Genomic DNA, 20315 nt, shown 5'->3' on the forward strand with positions numbered 1-20315 from the left:
ACAAGGAAACTTGATCTTGAAGCTTCAAGACCCTGAGAAGGAAGCCTGTGGACAGCCTGGGCTGATCCCTGGGCTTCTTGGTGATTTGTTCCTGGCTTGGCTCTAACTATGTAGCTCTGTGCTGTGTCCCCAGCCTAGGGCTTCAGTTCTTCTCTTCAGTCCTCCTAGGCTATTGCTATACTCACTTCTCTGCAGGTGAATGACCTATGCTTATCCTGAAAAGATAACCCAAGACCTTTCCAACAGAATATCTAACCTAAGTGATTGGAAAGTGAGAAGAAAGCTAATTCATTAATGTATTATTCATGCACATAATAGGTCATGTTTATTGGAGCATCTACCATGTGCCAGGCACTATTGTAGGTAGAGGTGGAGAAAATTACCACAATTTGACTGGAACTTCCCTGGTTTTAGTACTGAAAGGCCTATATCCCAGGAAACCTCTCTGTTCTGTACAAACTAGGGTGATTGGCCATGCAGGTGTAGGCACTGTTGACATCACAATAAACCAGACAGTTCCATTCCAGGGGAAGAACTGCCATGAAGCAGCCTGGTGTATATTTCTTTGTTTTTATCGTATAATTTAAAGAGGGTGATATTTGGAGAAGGTGGCAACAGAGGATGAGATGGTTGGATGGCATCATCGACTCAATGAGTGTGAGTTTGAGCAAACTCCAGGAGACAGTGAAGGACAGGGAAGCCTGGTGTGCTGCAGTCCATGGGGTCGCAAAGAGTCAGACAGAATTGAGTGACTGAAAAACAGTTTTACAGAGGATTGTCAGCAGAGGTCTCATGAAGAAGGTGACGTCTGATGTTCCCAGAGCACTGAGGGAATGAGCTGATTAGAGATGTGAAGGAAGAGTGTATCACACAGCTGCAAACCCCCAAGGCAGGAAGGCAGGGCAGCCTGTGTGGTGAGAGCAGAGGTCTTGGGTCCAGATCATGTGTGACCTACCTTTCAGGATATGTGAGGATTTTGGGTGTTTCTTGTAGACGTGGGAAACACATGTGAGGCATGTGCCCTTCTTTCACAAATTCTTGTCTGGCCACCTTGGTCTGCTTTGGCAGTCAAGGGAACCTGGGCTTGGGAGAATCCAAACAGACAGTGTGCAAATAGGGGAACTCCAGCCCACTTTGGTCCTGATGGGCCCTGGATGCCCAGGATGGCTCAGACCCCATTTGGTTAATCCTGGCATGTTGGTCTTACTCTGGGGATAGAAGATTCAACTCCTAGAGCCTATCGGAGCCTGCTCCCTAAAGACTGCAGGGCCTACATTCAAGGGCAGGAGAGAGGCCCCTCTCTTCCAAGTGGATCTTGGCTGTGGGGGCAGTTGGCAGAGCGAGTGGACATGGAGGACACAGGATAGCAGACAGCTAGATTTCCAAGTCTCAGAACTGACACTTGGCAGCAGGAGAATCTGTTAAATCATTCAGATCACACATGTTTATTATGTTTTTGCATCATAAAAAATGCAAACTTTACAGAGACACATTTGTAAAAAGTGGAAATCTCCCTACAGTTCAGTGCCTATTCCTCCTATTTTCGTCTTGATGTTTACTTCCATTTATTAATGGTTACTTTTGACAAGAATGGAAATATACTGTATACAAAAGCATCAAGTGTTTTTTTTTTTCCTTAGTATGTTTTAGGCATCTTTGAATTTCAATTGTAATCAAAGAAACGGGATTAGAGAGAAGAGAATGTGGAGGAAGATTGCAGGAGGGAGTGAGCACACATCAGCTGAGTACCCAGTACACCCACCCCCACCTCCCCTTCCCAGACCCTCTCCTGGCCTCCTGTGTCCTGCAAGGATGCCTTTTCCTGCCACATGGCTCTTGTCCTGGTGTGTCACTGAGTGTCCTCATTGGTGTTAACCTGACAGTTTCCTGAGGTGGGGCACTGATCTGCAGTCACTCAGACCATAGCCTTTCGATACCAAGGAGCCCCATGCAATAGCCAGCACTGCCTGCTCCAGTCTCTCAGAGGGTCCCAGAGGGTCCCTGGTCTCCAGGGAAAAGATGCTGATGAGCTCTGAGCCTGCCAGTCTCTGCTTCTCAGAAGGCCCAGCTTCTCCAGGTCTCAGTCCTGCCCTCAGCAGTCTCTCCTCGCAACTCCTCCCAGACCAGCCCAAGAAAAGGTAACGAAGTAACACGCACCCTCAATGTCAGCTCCCATGGCTAAAACAGCCCCCTGCCTACTGCATATAATCACTTTCTCCATCGTTTTCTGTAATCCTTACTCTGCTTTATGACTCTTCGTAGTACTTTTCATCATTGGAAACATGACAATGGGGCCACATCTGGCTGGCAGCCTATTTTCCTGCAGCCTGAAGGCTAAGATTGTTTGGTTTTTTTTTTTGAAACATTTTTTTATAGTGTTCCAAAAAAAAAAAACAAAAACCACAAAACACAAAACCAAGGGATATGCAGCAGAGTGGTGTGTGGCCCTTATTGCCTGCATACCTGCACTCGGTCCCTTCCAAGAAAGCTTGCTGACCCCAGCATTCCGTAATGGTTGGTGTTTGTGTTTGTTGTTCGTATGTGTGCTCTCTCTCCCTGCCTCCTTCATGCAGACTCCATAAGAGTGGGGACTTTGTGCTGCTCATAGCTTTAGACCTACAACAGTGCTTGATAGAAGCATATGCTCAGGAAATAGGTTATTTTTTTTTTTCCATTGTATGAATGAAAGACTAAAGACCTTGAGATCCCTTTCAGAGCCCAAGGTTGAGAAGCATCTTGGAGTGTCTTCACCCTCACCTGAAGTTCCATTCACCTTGAAGTATCCAGGTTTGGGGTGGAGAGAATGGGAAATGTGGCAGAGCCTCAGTGGGAGCCTCTGCATAGGAGAAGGATCAGAGACTCGTAAAGCACTGGGATGCCCTGGGGAAGAAACACAGGAAGGGCAGGGAAATGGGCAGCACTACTACCCAAGGTCCTGGAGGCTGGCTATGGAAGCCTGACCATGCACTACTAACTGATTTGTGCAGCATCCTCTTTTGTAGAGTCAGAAACGAGAGAGAAAAAGCAGGGCTGCCGAAATGATGGTAGAGGCATCTGTGGTCTGTAGTTACGACAGCTTCATATTACTAGAGTGAGCCTCCCCACCCTCCTGTGACTTTGGGGTCACTCCATTAGTTCCTTTTCTTTCTTTCTTTCTGTCTCTCTTTTTCTTTTTGGCTGAATTGTGACATATGGGATCTTAGTTCCCCAACCAGGGATGGAACCTGTGCCCACTGCAGTCTGGACTGCCAGGGAAGTCCACTTCCTTTTCTCCTTTAAGGAGGAGATTTATCAGGCCTGTGATGATGGCAACCTCATAGTTGTTGAAATCTGTTCTACATATACTGTATATTGATTCTCCTCTTGTTGCAAGTGTATTTATCTCCATTGCCAATGTAAATATTTCTGTAACATGCAAAGTTGTATTTATACATTCTGTATTATTGATTTTTCTCATGCTGCAAACACATTTATCTCTTTGTTAATGAAAATGTATCTGGGAAATAGTAAGATTGATTTATGAGAAAGGTAAGGGGTGGGAGGGAGGCGGTGCTGGGCTGGGTAGACTGTCCTTGGCCACAGCTGAAGGAGACAATGGGACTTTGAGAAGGTGCCTGTTCAATTGGAGGAAACTGCTCTCAGAGGCAAGGGATGCTGATCGAGTGCTTTTGTAAGACAGTCTGATGTGCTCATAGGAGTCAGCTATGCTTTCAGCTAGAGAAGACCCCCAAACTAGCAGTCCAGGGCAGAGAAACAGCTCTATTGGTCCCACCCTCCAGTTTCAATAAGATTTTGTTGTTGTTGCTGTTTAGTTGCTAAGTCGTCTTGATTCTTTGCGACCCCATGGACTGTGTAGCCTGCCAGGCTCCTCTGCCCGTGGGGTTTCCCAGGCAAGAATACTAGAGTGGGTTGCCATTTCCTTCTCCAGGGGATCTTCAGTAGGGTACAACTGAGTAAAAGATATTGGCTCAATGGAAAGCCTGGAAGAGAGGGTAAGCTCTGCCAAGGGAAGATTATAACCCTCATCATGAATAAAAAGGTGAAGTAAGGAGACAGACAGCCAAGCACAGAGCTGGGGCTCAGCTGCTTAAATGTGCATGCCTCCACGGGACACTTGGTAGTCAGTGTATACCCAGGCAGACTTACTCTTCCAGAAATCCCTTCTTTAGCTCTGGCCAACGGGCTAGGTGCTGCCCCTCTTTGCTTCAAGACCCCTCATGCAGCAGCTTTCTCCTAGTACTTCTCACATTGTTTAGTTACCGTTGGTTTACTTTTCTAACCATTCATCACGAACCCCTTGAGGATGCCCACCATACTTTCCTTGCCTCTGTGCTTTACCAAGTACCCACTAACTAACTAGTTAACTGTGGATGGGGCATGTGGTTGAGTGACTTCAGCCAGTTGCATCATTCATGATTTGGGTTTACAGAGACACCACCTGCGAAAGGAAGATCTCCTTCATCTCTCTGTGGTGGGGGTGCTTGGACACTTTCTAGCAGTTGTGGCTAAAGAGACTAGATTAAGTGTATTGCTCCTGGAGGCTTCCCCGGGTTAAGCCTCCCTTGCTAGTTTGGGTGGGAGTCCTATCAGATGTGAACATTTGTCTTCCGCTGACTGTTGACTTGGACCCTGGCTGGCTGGCTCTTTTTGTTCCTTCCTTCTGTGTCCCTTCCAAAGCTGTGCCCTTGGACAAGAGGGTGAGTGCCCCTGGGTGATGACAGTTTGGGTCCATGATTAGTTGGGCCCTCTTGCAAGCCTCCAAAGAGCTTTAGGTAGGTTTATTCACTCTGAAATATGATGGTAGTACCTACCGTGTGTTAGTGAGCTTGGAAGTTTTCCTTGAAAGAGGGAATGTTCATTAAAGATGGGTAAAGATGGGGAATAGACCCCTGTACACAGAACCATGGCTATGAGTGGTGAGGGATGGAGGCCATGGGGCTGGTTCAGCAAAGATGGCGGTGGTATTTTGGGATGACAACAATGACCTCTATGGGGACAGAGATGGACATGAAGCCATTAGCATTCGGGCTGCCTGCTTGTATTCCAGAGCTGCTCCCTGAGCCTCTGACCAGGGACACCATCATGAATAAATACCAAGAGGAGAGAGGAAATCTCCATTTCACATGTGGGGATGAAACAGTAGTGCTGAACTCCTTGGCAGTTACACATCCATTCTAGGCTCATGGAAACTGCAGTAATTTAGAGCAGTTCCAGTATTTAGAATCAACTGTGTAATTCATCCTGATGTTTCCTATTCATCAAAGCCTTGTGTTTGTTTGTATTACCATGAGAAAAATAAAAAATGCGGGAAAAAAAAGATCCCCTTTCCTTCCATTACAGGCAAATTACGACAGAGTTACAACCCTTGAGGCCCTTCAAGCAAAGGAACATCTTGCTTCAATTAGATATAAATAGTGAACAATAATTAGAAAGATTTCTTCATCGAATTTGTTATTTGATGTTTTCTTTCATCTGTAATGTATTGAAACGAATACGGAGCTCTGTTTCTGGGCCATGTAGCAGGGCCTGAAGGAATTCCGTGGAGGGTATCTCCAGAACAGGAGAAAGCTAGCTACATTGCTGGCTCCTCTGTGTGCAGGCCGTTCAGGCTGGCTGCAGCCCTGGGTCTAGTGCTGAGGATGCAAATACGGAGCTGCTTTGGCTCCATCTACTGAGGACCCCTAATGGCTCAGCAGGTAAAGAATCCGCCTGCAATGCAGGAGACACAGGTTCGATCCCTGGGTCAGGAAGGACCTCTGGAGGAGGAAATGGCAACCCACTTCAGTATTCTTGACTGAAAAATCCCACGGACAAAGGAGCCCGGTGGGCTACAGTTCAAAGGGTTGCAAAGTGTCGGACATGACTGAGTGACAAAACACACACATACCGAGGACCCCTACCTATAATTATAGCACAGAATACCTGCTGCTAGTGACTGGCCGCTGAGTTTACATCAGTCACTGCTCTAAGAACTGAACACACATCATCTCATTTCATCTTCACAGCAACCTCTGCTATGGGCTCTTCTTCTAAACCTGGTGTTTTGTGTGTGTTTTTTTTTTTTAATTTTATTTAAAGATTTGGAAACTGAGGCTCAGAGAGGTCAGCTAACTAACAGAGGGCCCTCAGTGTTAGTGCTGATGGAATTGAGAGGCAAGGCAAGTATTTGGACTCAGAACACGTGCATTACGTACTCTGCTGTGTTGTTCCCTGTAGTCACGGAAGCTCTTACTGCTATAGAAGCCACACAGGGTATAGAAATGGCCAGGGAGCTGAGGGATGCTGATGTCTTCCCATAGGGAAAGGCAGTTGCTGGAACTTCAAGGGGTTTGCGGAAGTGGATGAGCAAGATAAAGGGATTCCAGGCAGAGGGAGCTCTGTGGTCTGGTGCCACAAATGGTGATCCTGTGGAATTTCTCATTTTAACCTTAGCTCTGGGGTCATGTGGTCACAGGTGCAACAGCCGAAGATGAGCTCAGAGATGGAGGGCTGTGTGGATCAGGTTGAAATGATTGGGTCTTTTTGTGGAAACAGTGATTCAGTGAGTGGTGGGGATGATGATTCTGGTTGATAAAAAGGAGAGATAGATTTCCAGAAGAGAAATAAACAAAGAGGGATCCAGTTGGAGCCTGAAGAGAGAGACTGGCTCATCAGTGAGCCTTAAGTTTTTTGCAGTTCTATCCTATCAGCACATTGAGTCAGGTACTACTCATCTTGTGTCAAATGAAAACTTTATGCCAATTGGTCCTCCCTGATCTGACTCTTGCTCCCTACTCCAAAGAAGGCACAGCTCAGTCTTCTGCTCCTGGGTTACTGATGGACCTTCCTGATGCACCTGCTCCCTGCATCGTACACCTGGCCTGAGCTACTTGCTTCTCCTCCATGGACAACAGGTGTAGGCTCTCAGAAGTGCTTTGGTTTATCTTCACCACTATTTGAATTACCATCAATACTCCAGAGTCAAGAGAGCTCATATACAAACCCAGATTCCTTTCTTTATTCAAAAACAAATTAGCGGGAGATGCTTCAGTTCAGTTCAGTTCAGTTCAGTTGCACAGTCATGTGCATCTCTTTGCAACCACATGGACTGCAGCACACCAAGCTTCCCTGTCCATCACCAACTCCCGGAGTATACTCAAACTCATGTTCATTGAGTTGGAGATGCCACCTAGCCATCTCATCCTTTGTCGTCCCCTTCTCCTCCCACCTTCAATCTTTCCCAGCATTGGGGTCTTTTCCAATGAGTCAGTTCTTCGCATCAGGTGGCTAAAGTATTGAAGTTTCAGCTTCAGCCTCAGTCCTTCCAATGAATATTCAGGACTGATTTCTTTTAGGATGGATTGGTTGGATCTCCTTGGAGTCCAAGGGACTCTCAAGAGTCTTCTCCAACACCACAGTTCAAAAACATCAATTCTTTGGTGCTCAGCTTTCTTTATAGTCCATCTCTCACATCCATACATGACTACTGGAAAAACCATAGCTTTGACTAGATGGACCTTTGTTGACAAAGTAACGTCTCTGCTTTTTAATATGCTGTCTAGGTTGGTCATAACTTTCCTTCCAAGGAGCAAGTGTCTTTTAATTTCATGGATGCAGTCACCATCTGCAGTGATTTTGAAGTCGAAAAAAAATAAAGTCTATCACTGTTTCCCCATCTATTTGCCATGAAGTGATGGGACCAGATGCCATGATCTTAGTTTTCTGAATGTTGAGCTTTAAGCCAACTTTTTGACTCTCCTCTTTCACTTTCATCAAGAGGCTGTTTAGTTCTTCTTCACTTTCTGCCATAAGGGTGGTGTCATCTGCATATCTGAGGTTATTGATATTTCTCCCGGCAATCTTGATTCTAGCTTGTTCTTTCTCCAGCCCAGCATTTCTCATGATGTACTCTGCATATAAGTTAAATAAGCAGGGTGACAAAACACAGCCTTGACGTACTCCTTTCCTGAAATGGAACCCGTCTGTTTTTCCATGTCCAGTTCTAACTGTTGCTTCTTGACCTGCATTACAGATTTCTCAGGAGGCAGGTCAAGTGGTCTGTTATTCCCATCTCTTTAAGAATTTTCCACAGTTTGCTGTGATCTACACAGTCAAAGGCTTTGGCATAGTCAATAAAGCAGAAATAGGTGTTTTTCTGGAACTCTCTTGCTTTTTCGATGATCCAACATATGTTGGCAATTTGATCTCTGGTTGCTCTGCCTTTTCTAAATCCAGCTTGAACATCTGGAAGTTCACTGTTCACGTACTGTTGAAGTCTGGCTTGGAGAATTTTGAGCATTACTTTGCTAGCGTATGAGATGAGTGAAATTGTGCGGTGGTTTGAGCATTCTTTGGCATTGCCTTTCTTTGGGATTGGAATGAAAACTGACCATTTCTGGTCCTGTGGCCACTGCTGAGTTTTCCAAATTTGCTGACATTTTGAGTGCAGCACTTTCACAGCATCATCTTTCAGGATTTGAAATAGCTCAACTGGAATTCCATCACCTCCACTAGCTTTGTTCGTAGTGATGCTTTCTAAGGCCCACTTGACTTCACCTTCCAGAACGTCTGGCTCTAGGTCACACCATCATGGTTATCTGGGTCATGAAGATCTTTTTTGTATAGTTCTTCTGTGTATTCTTGCCACCTCTTAACATCTGCTTCTGTTAGATCCATACCATTTCTGTCCTTTATTGTGCCCATCTTTGCATGAAAAGTTCCCTTTGTATCTCTAATTTTCTTGAAGAGATCTCTAGTCTTTCCCCTTCTATTGTTTTTCTCTATTTCTCTTCATTGATCACTGAGGAAGGCTTTCTTATCTCTTCTTGCTATTCTTTGGAACTCTGCATTCAAATGGGTATATCTTTCCTTTTCTCCTTTTTCTTTTGCATCTCTTCTTTTCATAGCTATTTGTAAGGCCTCCTCAGACAACCATTTTGCCTTTTTGCATTTCTTTTTCTTGGGAATGGTCTTCATCACTGCCTCATGTACAATGTCACAGACCTCTGTCCATAGTTCTTCAGGCACTCTGTCTAGCAGATCTAATCCCTTGAATCTATTTGTCACTTCCACTATATAATCGTAAGGGATATGATTTAGATCATACCTGAATGGCTTCCCTGGTGGCCCACATGCCTGCAATGCAGGAGACCTGGGTTCGATCCCTGAATCAGGAAGATCCCCTAGAGAAGGAACTGACAATCCACTCCAGCATTCTTGCCTGGATAATCCCATGGTTGGAGGAGCCTGATAGGTTACAGTTCATGGGTTTGCAAAGAGTCAGACAAAACTAAGCAACTTCATTTTCACTTTCTTTGAATGGTCTATTGGTTTTCCCTACTTTCTTCAATTTAAGTCTGAATTTGGCAGTAAGGGCAGATGCTTGGAAGGCAACAGTTGGGTGGAATTCCAGAACAGCTGCAAGCATTGGAGGAGACATGCCTCTTCATGGGCACAATCTCTGAGTGTGTATCCACCATACACCAGCTCTGATTGTCAGAGACCAGTCACTGTTGTTAGTCTTGCCGTGGTGTTTCTCTTTCCTGTGCTTTTGTAGGCATTTGAGTTGGAGACCTTCAGTGTACAGCCTCCTGTGTTGCCATGACTCTTCTGTTATCATAGTCTGTCTATGTGTTTCTACAGTTTAACTCTAAGCTCCTTGAGGGCAGGATTCATGTCTTATTCATCCTTTTGTCTCTCAGTGGCTCAGCACAGCACCTGGTTTTAGGCATTTAATGGCCTTACTGAATTAATCTACAGTGAAGAAAAGTAACTTGGATAGAATGAGATCCTGGCAAGTCATGTTCCAGGCCTTGGGACTCATGCCACTGGGGTTTGGGAGTGAAGGATGTGGACAGTGGGCCACACCTGGCTCCAACCTCAGGCGGGCCTTGTGTGTGTCCCCACAGGGTGCCCCATGTACCCATGTTTCACATCCATGTTGCATTTCAGGACGTTCCAGGACCTGTCCAAGCAAGTGGAGATGTCTTACGGCACTGTCCGGGATTCTGCTGTGTATGAGTACTTCCGAGCCAAGGGCACCAACCCTCTGGAGCAAGACAGCACATTTGCAGAGCTCTGGCGGACCATCAGCAAGAATGGAGGGGCTGACAACTGTGTGTCCAGTCCTTCGGAAGGCATCAGGAAGGTAGGTGGGAGCTGGCCACTCAGGCATGTGTGTGCTGTGACAGGGGCCATAAGCACTGTCATCCTTGGGGTAGGAGACACCCTCTCAGAGGCATCTCCTTTGAGTATCCCTGTCACTTTCAGGGTGATCCATCTTCAGCGTCGATAGGCATTTCTCATAGACATGTGGGTAAAGAGGCACACATTCTTCAGGTAGATGCCCATTTTTGGCAGACGATGCAAAGGGGCTGGCAGAAGGGAAACTTAAGGCCCTTCTAAGTTTCCAAAGGATCAGGGAAGGGCAGGGAGGTTAAGCCCACGACCTGGATCTCCCTCTTCCTGGACTCCTAGGATAGTGGTACAGAGGGGTCTGCCCACCCCAACTAAGAACACTGAATAAAAACAGACACAGAGGACCAGGGGAGAGGGAGAGGAAGTGGGGACAGGGTTCAGGGAAAAGTGGTCACCATGTGGGACCATGCTGTGGAGCAGAGGTGTGCTTGGGAGATGGTGGTAAGGACAGCAAGCCCAGCATGGAGACTGAGTGGGGGCAGGGGTGGAACTGAGGGAGCACTGCATGAGAAGAGCCCAAACCAGAGAGAGGATGGGCAGAAAAAGATGGATCCATTCTTCAGCAATGGGTTGGACTTTGCTAATTTATTTCAGTGAGTTTCCACAGTGACCCAAATTAATCATGATTATCCCATTATGCAGATGAGAATCAGACGTGGGTCATACTCCTCATTAGGTTCTCATGCCTGGGGTTCCAGACTGAGGGGTTTGGTGTTTATCCACCATGTGCTGCAGAACCCATGAAGGTCATGGTGGGATGAAGGCAGGTGTTGTAAGGATGTTTTGGGTGGTAGCACCTTCTTCTCAGTGACCCTCATGTACAGAGGCTACTTACTTTTGGTCATTAGTGAACAATGCAAGAAAGATGTACACGGTGGCCAACACTACTGTCTCTCTGGGTAGACCTCTCTGTCCAGCCTGACTTGCTCAACATCTCTTCCCTTCTGTTCTCTATTCAACCTGCCCCACCACTTTTGCAGAATCTTCACACATTCACATGCATTCACACACACACATGCACATGCATGCATGCACTCATCCAGCCTGCCTCAGTGTGTCTTACATTTCCCTACCATCAATGCTACCTCTGCAGAACATTCCTACAGGCTCTCACACATAGTCACTCATGCACATACTCCCACTACACACACACACACACACACACACAACACACACACACACACGCACACACCTGTGTTATACATCCCTGGTCATTTTGCAATCCCTTGGATTTACTGTGGACATCCCAGGTGGTACAGTCTTCCTGTCAAACCTCTAGGTATTAAGAGAAGCCTGGCCAATTTCCCATTTGGGGGGTCTCTCTAGACACTTGAAACATTTAAAAGGACATGTTGTGGTAGATTTGGAATGTTTATATTTAACCAAGTGATATCACAACAAAAATAATAGAATGCCGCATAGATGTGCTAGTCCTATGCTCACAACGTTTATTAAAACTTCTTATGTCCTCGTGCACAAAGAAATATGGTGCTCTCACCTCGAGCTCCCAGGTCTTCTTTCATCCCCCCTGACAGTGGATCTTTGTGGCTGTAGGTGACCTCATTTGCAGATAATGAATACAAAGTTGATTTAAGGCCTTTTATGAATGTAAGACTTGAGCCAAATGGCCTGTGAATTTCCCTTCTCTGCTGTCTTTGTCTCTCATGGAGAGCCAATACTCCCATCCAAACTGGATGCTTATGAAGATTCATTGCAACAAGGCTACAAAAACAACTTCTAAAAGAAAAGATACAGCTTTTGACTTTATCAAACTTCTGTTCATTACGAGATACTTTATAAAGAAAATAAAAAAACAAGTCACACACTGGGAGTGAATATTTACAATGCATGCAACCAATATAGGATTAATATCTTATATGAATATTACACGGAAAACTTTTACAAATGAATAAGGAAAGTTCAAACAATTTAACAGAAAAATGGGCAAAAGACTTGTACAGGACTTTCACAGAAGAGGTGCCACATATGGTCAGTAATCATGTGAAGAGATGTTCAAAGTCATTAATGTTTCCAGAAAATGAAAATCAAGACCATAAAGATATATCACTTTATATCAATTAGACTTGCCCCAAAGGAGAGATGGTGGAGAGGATTGAGTAACAGGTGATTAATTGCTGGTGGGAGTGTACTCAGTACTGCCACTTTGGAAACAAATTGTCATTCTCTTAGAAAATGGAGTATTTTCATACCCACTGACCCAGCAATTCCACTCCTATGCATCCATCCCAAACAAACTTCTGTAGCACTTCAGACACGAGAAAGGCCATGGTAGCACTGCTTATAGAGCCAGGATTCTGGAAGCAGTCCAAACGAGCATTAACAAGTTTAAAATAAGTAAGACCTGCAGTAAAATGACTAAACCACAGCTTCATGTAATAGTGTGGGTGAATCTTAGCTGAATAAATATTGAGTAAAAGAAGCGTGAAAGTGAAAGTCGCTCACTTGTGTCTGACACTCTGCGACCCCATGGACTACAGGTTCCCTTGTCCATGGAATTCTCCAGGCCAGAATACTGGAGCAGGTAGCCGTTCCTTTCTCCAGGGGATCTTCCTAACCCAGGGATCGAACCTAGGTCTCTCACATTGCAGGCAGCTTCTTTACCAGCTGAGCTACCAGGGAAGCCCAAAACAAGAATGTTAAAGACAATTTCATATGGGTCAATTTATAGAAAATAAGTCAACATAGCAACCTCTTAAAAATGTATAAAACACAGGCATACATGCATCCAAAGTAAGGGTAAAATATAAGACTCAGGGTAGTGGTTACTACAGATGGGAGAGGCAGAGCAAGATGAAGGAGAGATGTATATTATTGGATGGAAGTCAGGGTCAGTGTTAGCTTTACAGTCACAGGTTTTTTGTTTTTATCTTTTATTTCTTGTTATGAACCAATGTTTGTGATTAATATTATTCTTTGCACCTACCTATTTTTTTTAGATAAATAATTCCAGGCTAGCCAGGCAGAGTTTGGCTCCCAGACCATGCCAGCCCCCTTTTCTCCTTGCAGGCGCCTAGCTACATGCCTACTCTCACTCCTGGAGTACATCAAGAAGGCAGACACCACCAATAAAGCCCTCTGGAGCAGAGTAAATCTGGAAACTGGTCCTCAGAGAAGCATCTCCCCATCATCCTATTTACATCATCCTCTGGTGATATTTAGGGTCTTACTCATGAATAAAACAAAAAGTTAAAAAATAAGTGGTGGAAGATGCAAATAAGAGATTCTTTATAAATGCCTAAAGCTTCATGGTACAGAATCTAATCTTTTTCCAATACAGAGGATGTGTTGCTTTAATGATACCTTCCTTTTATAAACCCCAAGCCAGCCTTGGGGGTCACAAATCTCCCTCTTGCATTTGGATCTTTAAGGAAAAAAAAAAACAAAACTATCTGTCAGCACTAGGCAAGTGTTAAGGGTTTTATAACTGGTGTCATATAAGTGAGTTTATAGTACTATCAGAAAGTAGAGTGCACTGCATTTTTTTTACTGCAAGGAGTGCTCAGATTCATTCTCAAACCCTCCTTCTACAAGTGCCTGTTTGGGTGGCTACTGTGCCTACATGCTTGTCTGAAACTCTTTCTGTCTCCTGCCCTTACAGAACTGCCTTTACCCCTAAGACTATGGCTTCAAATGCCTTGTGAATCCCTGGTCCATAGCAGACTAGACTAGTTATGGCTATGCTCTGAGTGAGGGTCATATCTTGAATCTAGAAACTGTAAGGAAAAATCCAGCATCCTGGGAAATATGAGTGTGGTCTTGGTATTTAGGGAGGTGGGACTTCTCCAAATCCCAGAAGAACTCACTTAGGGTGCAATGTAGGCAGCCTGGCAAAGGTGAGGACTGGATGCCCCCAAGGAATAACAGAGGAAACTGCCTTCGAAAAAGGAGGATGCTCCCACTTCTAATTTCAAGTTACTCATTGGTAACCCTGGGTCCATTTCCAGAGAGTGCTTGGTAGTGGAACAATGTCTAATTGCTGCTAAAGTCAAGGAGCTTGATATTGTGAGTAACCTCAGAGAGCTGCTATTATTTTTTTCCTTGGGAGTGCTGCAGCTTTTAATGACTTGAAACCAATTTAGGTGGGAAATTGCTTAGCAAGAGGTGATCACTTTTGCACAGTATCAGAACCAGAGAAAGGAATTATGTCATGGTTGCCCCCGCTACTGTGACCTATTCTTTCAGGCCAGCCATCACTCAGATAAGGAGGAGGCAGCCCTTTCTGGGCCCTGGTGAAGAGAGCAGAAAGGAATTTGGAAGGAGAGAGAAGTTCTATTTATTTATTGAAAGCCTACAGTGTGCAGTTTTTAGAGCAAACCTGCCTGGCGCCCATTAATTCTCAATAAATAGTGGATTTTCCCTGAATGAGTCATCTGTTTGTTGTCTGACTGACCAGAAACACATAAATCGGCAGTGTAGTTGGTGCCATCAGTGAGCAGGTTACCCTCTGTGAATTCCTTGATGGGTGGGGCAAGGGAAATAGCCTTATAGTCACTTTCAGGCTCAATACCCACCTGTTAGGAAAGAGATTCTGCTGATCCTTGGTGAGCAAAGAGAGACTGCTTTCATTTCCCTCAGCCGCCTGCACTTGTCAGGAAAGTGTCTACAAACTATGATCCATGGGCTGAATCTGGCCTATCACTTGCTTTTACAAATAAAGTTTTGTTGGAACACACACTCGATTGTTTACACAGTGTCTACGGCTGCTTTTCTGCTACTTAAGTACAGTTGAGTAGTTGTGGCCATATGGTCTCCAAAGCCTAAAATATTTATTATCTGGCCTTTTATAGAAAAAGTTTTGAGGATCCCTAGTCCAGAGCAATGGGTGCTCCAGGGATATTTCCTGAAGGTTAATGTCATTTGATAGCTCATAGACATAGCCAGTAGCTCATCATCTAAGTTCTGTATCATCTAAGAAGGCATGAGCACATCTAGTAGGTAGTCCTCCTCTGACTTTACATCATCTAACAGGACATAGGCACCTAGTTCCATACCATCTAGTAGCATACAGGCTGTGTCCTTGTCCTTCTCAGGCTTAACTCTGGTGGCACACAGACTTCGCCCTCACTACCCTGGACCCAGCCTCACTCCTGGCCTGGCCTAATTCCCCCCTGAAATCTGTTGAACAGTCTATATGTACCAGGCACTCTGCCAGATGATCTTCATATATTATTCTTTTCATTCTAAACAGAACTACTTGATTGTCATTATCTCCATCATGTAGAAATGGGACTGACCCTCAGGGAGATCAAGTGGCTTGTTCAAGGTCACACAGACGTGAGTAAGCCATAGTACAGTCATATCTCCCTCCAACTTTGCCTCTTGGGTTACATCCCCACTTCCATAACCCTCCTTGCATACTGTTTTCTTGTGCTTCTATTTCCCTTCCTCTTTTACACCAAAGCAGCAAGATATATGGCTGGCTCCCATGTTTAAAAGTCTTACCTCTCTTTCCAATATTCTGGGAGATGGGTCATGGAGGATCCTGCTGTGATTTATGTTGGAGAGTGTTTTGCCTATGTTTTCCTCTAGGAGTTTTATAGTTTCTGGTCTTACGTTTACATGTGACATAGCAAAGGTTATTTAGGTCTGCAATTTCATCTTTTGATTTCCCAATTATTAAAAATATCAATTAGAGAAACTCTGGGATGCAGAGTTGAGCTGGCAAGTGGTTTGAATTTATATGATAATAACTATGTCACATGAAATCAGACTTTAAATGTTGTCGGTGGGACTTTATTTTTCTTGAACTTGATCAACTCTCTCAAGTAACGTCCAGCCATAACAGTTTCTGTGCAGTGTCAGGGCTGACCCAGGCTGCCAATTTATTAAGACTTTCCATAAATCAGACCTAATATTTAATAACATTGTCAAATAGAATATCGCTTAATAGTTTAACTGTCAATCTTCACAGCTCACTGGGCTCTTTGAATAAATAGACAAGTAGCCAGTTTCAGACCCTGTGGCTGGAGACAGTATTTTTCTGAGGGAAGTCACTGTGGAGTCGAGCAGTCGTAACAGAAGGTGGTTTTTTTCTACTCAGTAAATATCGCTGAGGTCATAAAGTGTGAATGCAAATGCAGGAAGAAAACGGGCTCACAAATCTTATTTATTTTCACACTGATCTAATGCTGGCCCTGGCGCCAGATTGCATGTGGATATCACCTATCAACACTTGCCTTTATTTCTTCCCCGGGGCTCTCTGCTTTGTGACAGGGGATGCTCTCATTGTGTACACTCCTCACTGAGTGCCAGGGACCATACCTTATGGCAGAAAAGGTGGTCCCTAGAAGTACTACAGTCTTCCATGGGAGGATCAGGAATTTTGATGCCCCACATTTGGAAGGAGAGACATGAGGAAGCATCCTGGTTCCGTGGCATATTGGATATCCTCATGGAGGAGCAGGAAGAGGCTTATCTGGGATGACATTTCTTTGTGTTCGGGAGATGCTGGAGTCAATGATCGGGAAGATTTTGTCAAGTCGACGAAGGGGACCCTTGATGCAGGTCTGACCCCCACCCCCTCCACCCCCTCCCCTCCCACTGCAACAAAAAACGCTGATACAAATGATACAAACTAGGCAACCCTGTGTGGTGGAAACCAACAACTCTGTTAGCAACGGTAGGCCTTGTAGGCATGCCCCAAGACACATGTTTTGTCCTTTTCCTGCTTCCAAGTCAATGCAGATTGGGGATTCTAGATGACTCATTCTTCTCAGACACCCACACTGGATAATCATCCATTTCTATTCTTTTGCACGTGTTCAAAAAGCACTATATCCTTTCTGCAGGTTCAATGATCTCTTTTCCCCTTCATTTATTCACTTATTCAACCATTTAAGACATGTAATTTGAATAGTTTCCACCTAAGAGCTTGGAGATGCGAATTTAAGTTCCACTTTCCACCAAATTTAATCGGTGGCTTTGGTCAAGAGAATTCACCTCTCTGGGCTACCTGTGAGACCAAGACAAGCCTGCCCAGATTAGTTGTGTTTACCAGAGCAGAAGTGGTTCCACTTCTGGTACAGTGTCCAGTGTGGACTACAGTACTACAGTTGACATTGAGTAGATGTCAGCAAATTGCCTTAGCGCCTACTATATATTAGGAAAAGAGCATGATAAAAATATGGATACAAACAGCGCTTAGTCTTTTTTGAGGTATAATTAACAAACAATAAAACTCACGTATATTAAATGTTTACTTCATGGGTTTAGACTAATGTATACAACTGTGTAATCACCACTCCGAAGCAAGATATGGTCATCCTTCAGTATATGAAGGGGATTTGTTCCAGGACACTGCAGATACCAAAATCCATGGATATTCAAGTCCCTTATATAAAATGGATAGTATTTGCATGTAACTGCAAGCATCATCCTATATGCTTTAAATAATCATCAATCATTATAAGGTTACTTGCAATACCTAATACAATGTAAATGCTATGTAAATAGTTGTAAATACAATGTAAATGAAATGCAAATCAGTGCCAACAAGCGACAAATTCAAGTTTTTCTTTTTGGAATTTTCTGGAATTTTTTTTTTTATATTTTTCATCATATACAGTGGTTGAATTCACAGTGCAGAACCCACAGATACAGAGGGCCAACTGTGTAGAACATTTCCATCATCTTCAAAAGTTTTCTTATGTTACTTTCTAGAAACTTCTCCCCCTGACCTCAACAGCAACCAGTTATGAATTTCTGGTGGGCTTCCCATGTGGTGCTAGTGGTAAAGAACCAGCCTGCCAATGCAGGAAACACAAGAGACATGGGTTCCATTCCTGGGTCGGGAAGATCCCCTGGAGTAGGAAATGACTACCCACTTCAGTATCCTGGCCTAGAAGATCCCATGGGCAGAGCAGCCTGGCAGGCTGCAGTCCATGGGGTTGCAAAGAGTTGGACACAGCTGTGCGACTAAGCACATGATGCACTTGATGAATTTCTGGTGCATGAGTGCTTGTTCAGTCATTCAATCATATCTGACTCTTTGTGACCCTATGGGCTATAGCCAACCAGGCTCTTCTGTCCATGGGATTTTCCAGGCAAGAATACTGGAGTGGGTCGCCATTTCCTCCAGGGGATCTTCTGACCCAGGGATCAAACCCGTGTCTCCTGCATGGTGGGAGGATTCTTTACCACTGAGCCACCTGGGAAACCACAGATTATATTTACATGTTCTTATACCATTTATTTAAAAGACTTATATTTAATTAACAAATGACTAGATGCTTTGATTGAAAATCAATTGGACATATGTGTTGGTCTGTTTCTAGATTCTCTATTCTGTTGCGTTGATCTATATATCTATTCTTATGCTAAGAAAAAGTCTTAATTACTATAGCTTTATAATAATTCTTTAAATCAGACCGTGCTTTCAACTAAGATTATTTGGAGAGTTCTAGAACTTTTGCCCTTCCATTTAAATTTTGTAATTATCTTGTCAATTTCCTTAAGAAAACTTGAGATTTTTGATAGCTATTACATTGAATCTATAGATATTTGGAGGGAAAGTTATAACTTTACACTATTGAGTTTTTAAATATATAAACATAGTTTTTCCTTTTAAAACATCAACTTTTGATATTATTGACTTTTCTCAGTTGTTACATCTTATTGGTTCAGATTTTTGGTAATTTTTTTTCTTGTGTCTGTGCTTGTTGCCAAAAGGAATGCATGAGGGTGTCTGGCTGCTCGTTACTCAAAAGCCAGTAAACAGGCCAGGTTGGTGGAAAGGAAAGTTTGCTTTATTTCTGATGCTGGCAACTGGCGGGGTTGGAGGAGGGTGGCAGACATCTGTCCAAAGGCTGGCTCCCCCACCCCTGAGAAGCCGGGGGTGAAAGCTTTTATAGACAGAGTGGGGAGTGGACTACATGCAGAAACAGCACAGTCATCTCTAACAGTCATCTTCAAGTTGGCCATCAGTGGTCTGACTGGCATCACCTTGGTTGTTTTAGATACAGTTCATTGTCAGTTTCGGGGTCCATTTGTTTCTATTTCTTTGCGGTCAGTTCTTGGAATTGTGGCAGCTCTTGTCCTGGGTATAGTCTGGTCATCATGTAGTTAACTTCTCCACCTGGTGTTTTGGTATCTATAAGACAGCTCACAGGATATGGCTCAGAATATTATCTATAGCCCTTGAGAAAGAACTAAAGGTCCTTGACTATTTTTAATGACTACATTTTTATTATTTAGTCTCCTTTGACTGTTTTCCTTTGTTTCATCATTTCTCACTTCTCTGATTAAACTTAGTTTTTGACTAAAGTTTTCCACAAAAGGCATACAGAGGATGTGGTGGAGAGGCAAGGGCCATATGGTCCTGCTCCATTTCATGCTTAGTTGCTCAGTCGTGTCTGACTCTTTGGCACCATGGACTGTAGCCTGCCAGGCTTCTTTGTCCATGGGGTTATCCAGGTAAGAATACTGCAGTAGGTTGCCTTTTCCTACTCCAGGGGATCTTCATGAACCGGGGATCGAACCAGAGTCTCCTGCATTGGCAGGGAGATTCTTTACCATTGTTTTTCCTTTGCGATTGTTTCCTTACATCTGTTTATTTTGGTTTCATCTTCTGTCTTTGTAGTGTTGAAACTTAGATCATTGACTTTACTCCTGTTTTCTTTCCTAATGCCAAGTATTTATTGTTGTTTAGCCGCTAAGTCATGTCCAATTCTTTTTCGACCCCATGTATTGTAGCTCACCAAGCTCCTCTGTCCATGGGATTTTCCAGGCAAGAATACTGGGGTGGGTTACCATTTCCTCCTGCAGGGGATTTTCCTAACCCAGGGATTGAACCCGCATCTCCTGTGTGTCCCCTGCATTGCAGGTGTATTCTTTTAACACTGAGCTACCGGGGAAGCCCAATACAAGTATTCAAAGCTATACATTTTCCTCTAAGCACTGTTTTAGCTGAATTCCATGAACTTTTATATGCTGTGTTTTCATTAGCATCAAGTTCAGAATATAAAGCATTGGACTTAGTTTTTTGTTTTTTTTTTTTCAGGGTATCCCTATTGAGTTCTGAAGGATAAAAAATGACTGTGACTTAGTGTAGAAAAGGGTAGGAGAACAGAAATCAAGTATTTATTCTGCTTAGTGAGGTTAGGAAAGCTTTCTAAGGTAGT

At 44.0% G+C, this 20315-nt stretch overlaps 1 protein-coding gene across 3 annotated transcripts in view; it reads left to right on the forward strand.

The window, feature by feature from the left end:
* Positions 1-20315, forward strand: part of GRID1 (glutamate ionotropic receptor delta type subunit 1) — a 677264-nt gene that overhangs the window by 622458 nt on the left and 34491 nt on the right. For all 3 annotated transcript variants that reach the window (XM_081563134.1, XM_081563129.1, XM_081563135.1), the window contains exon 13: positions 9931-10126. In XM_081563134.1, coding sequence (XP_081419260.1) covers positions 9931-10126 — 196 coding nt within the window. The remainder of the gene's footprint in view (positions 1-9930; positions 10127-20315) is intronic.

The sequence above is a fragment of the Giraffa tippelskirchi genome, chromosome 2 (genome assembly GCF_054371585.1).
Source record: "Giraffa tippelskirchi isolate mGirTip1 chromosome 2, T2T-mGirTip1v1.2.pri, whole genome shotgun sequence".
Lineage (NCBI taxonomy): Eukaryota > Metazoa > Chordata > Mammalia > Artiodactyla > Giraffidae > Giraffa > Giraffa tippelskirchi.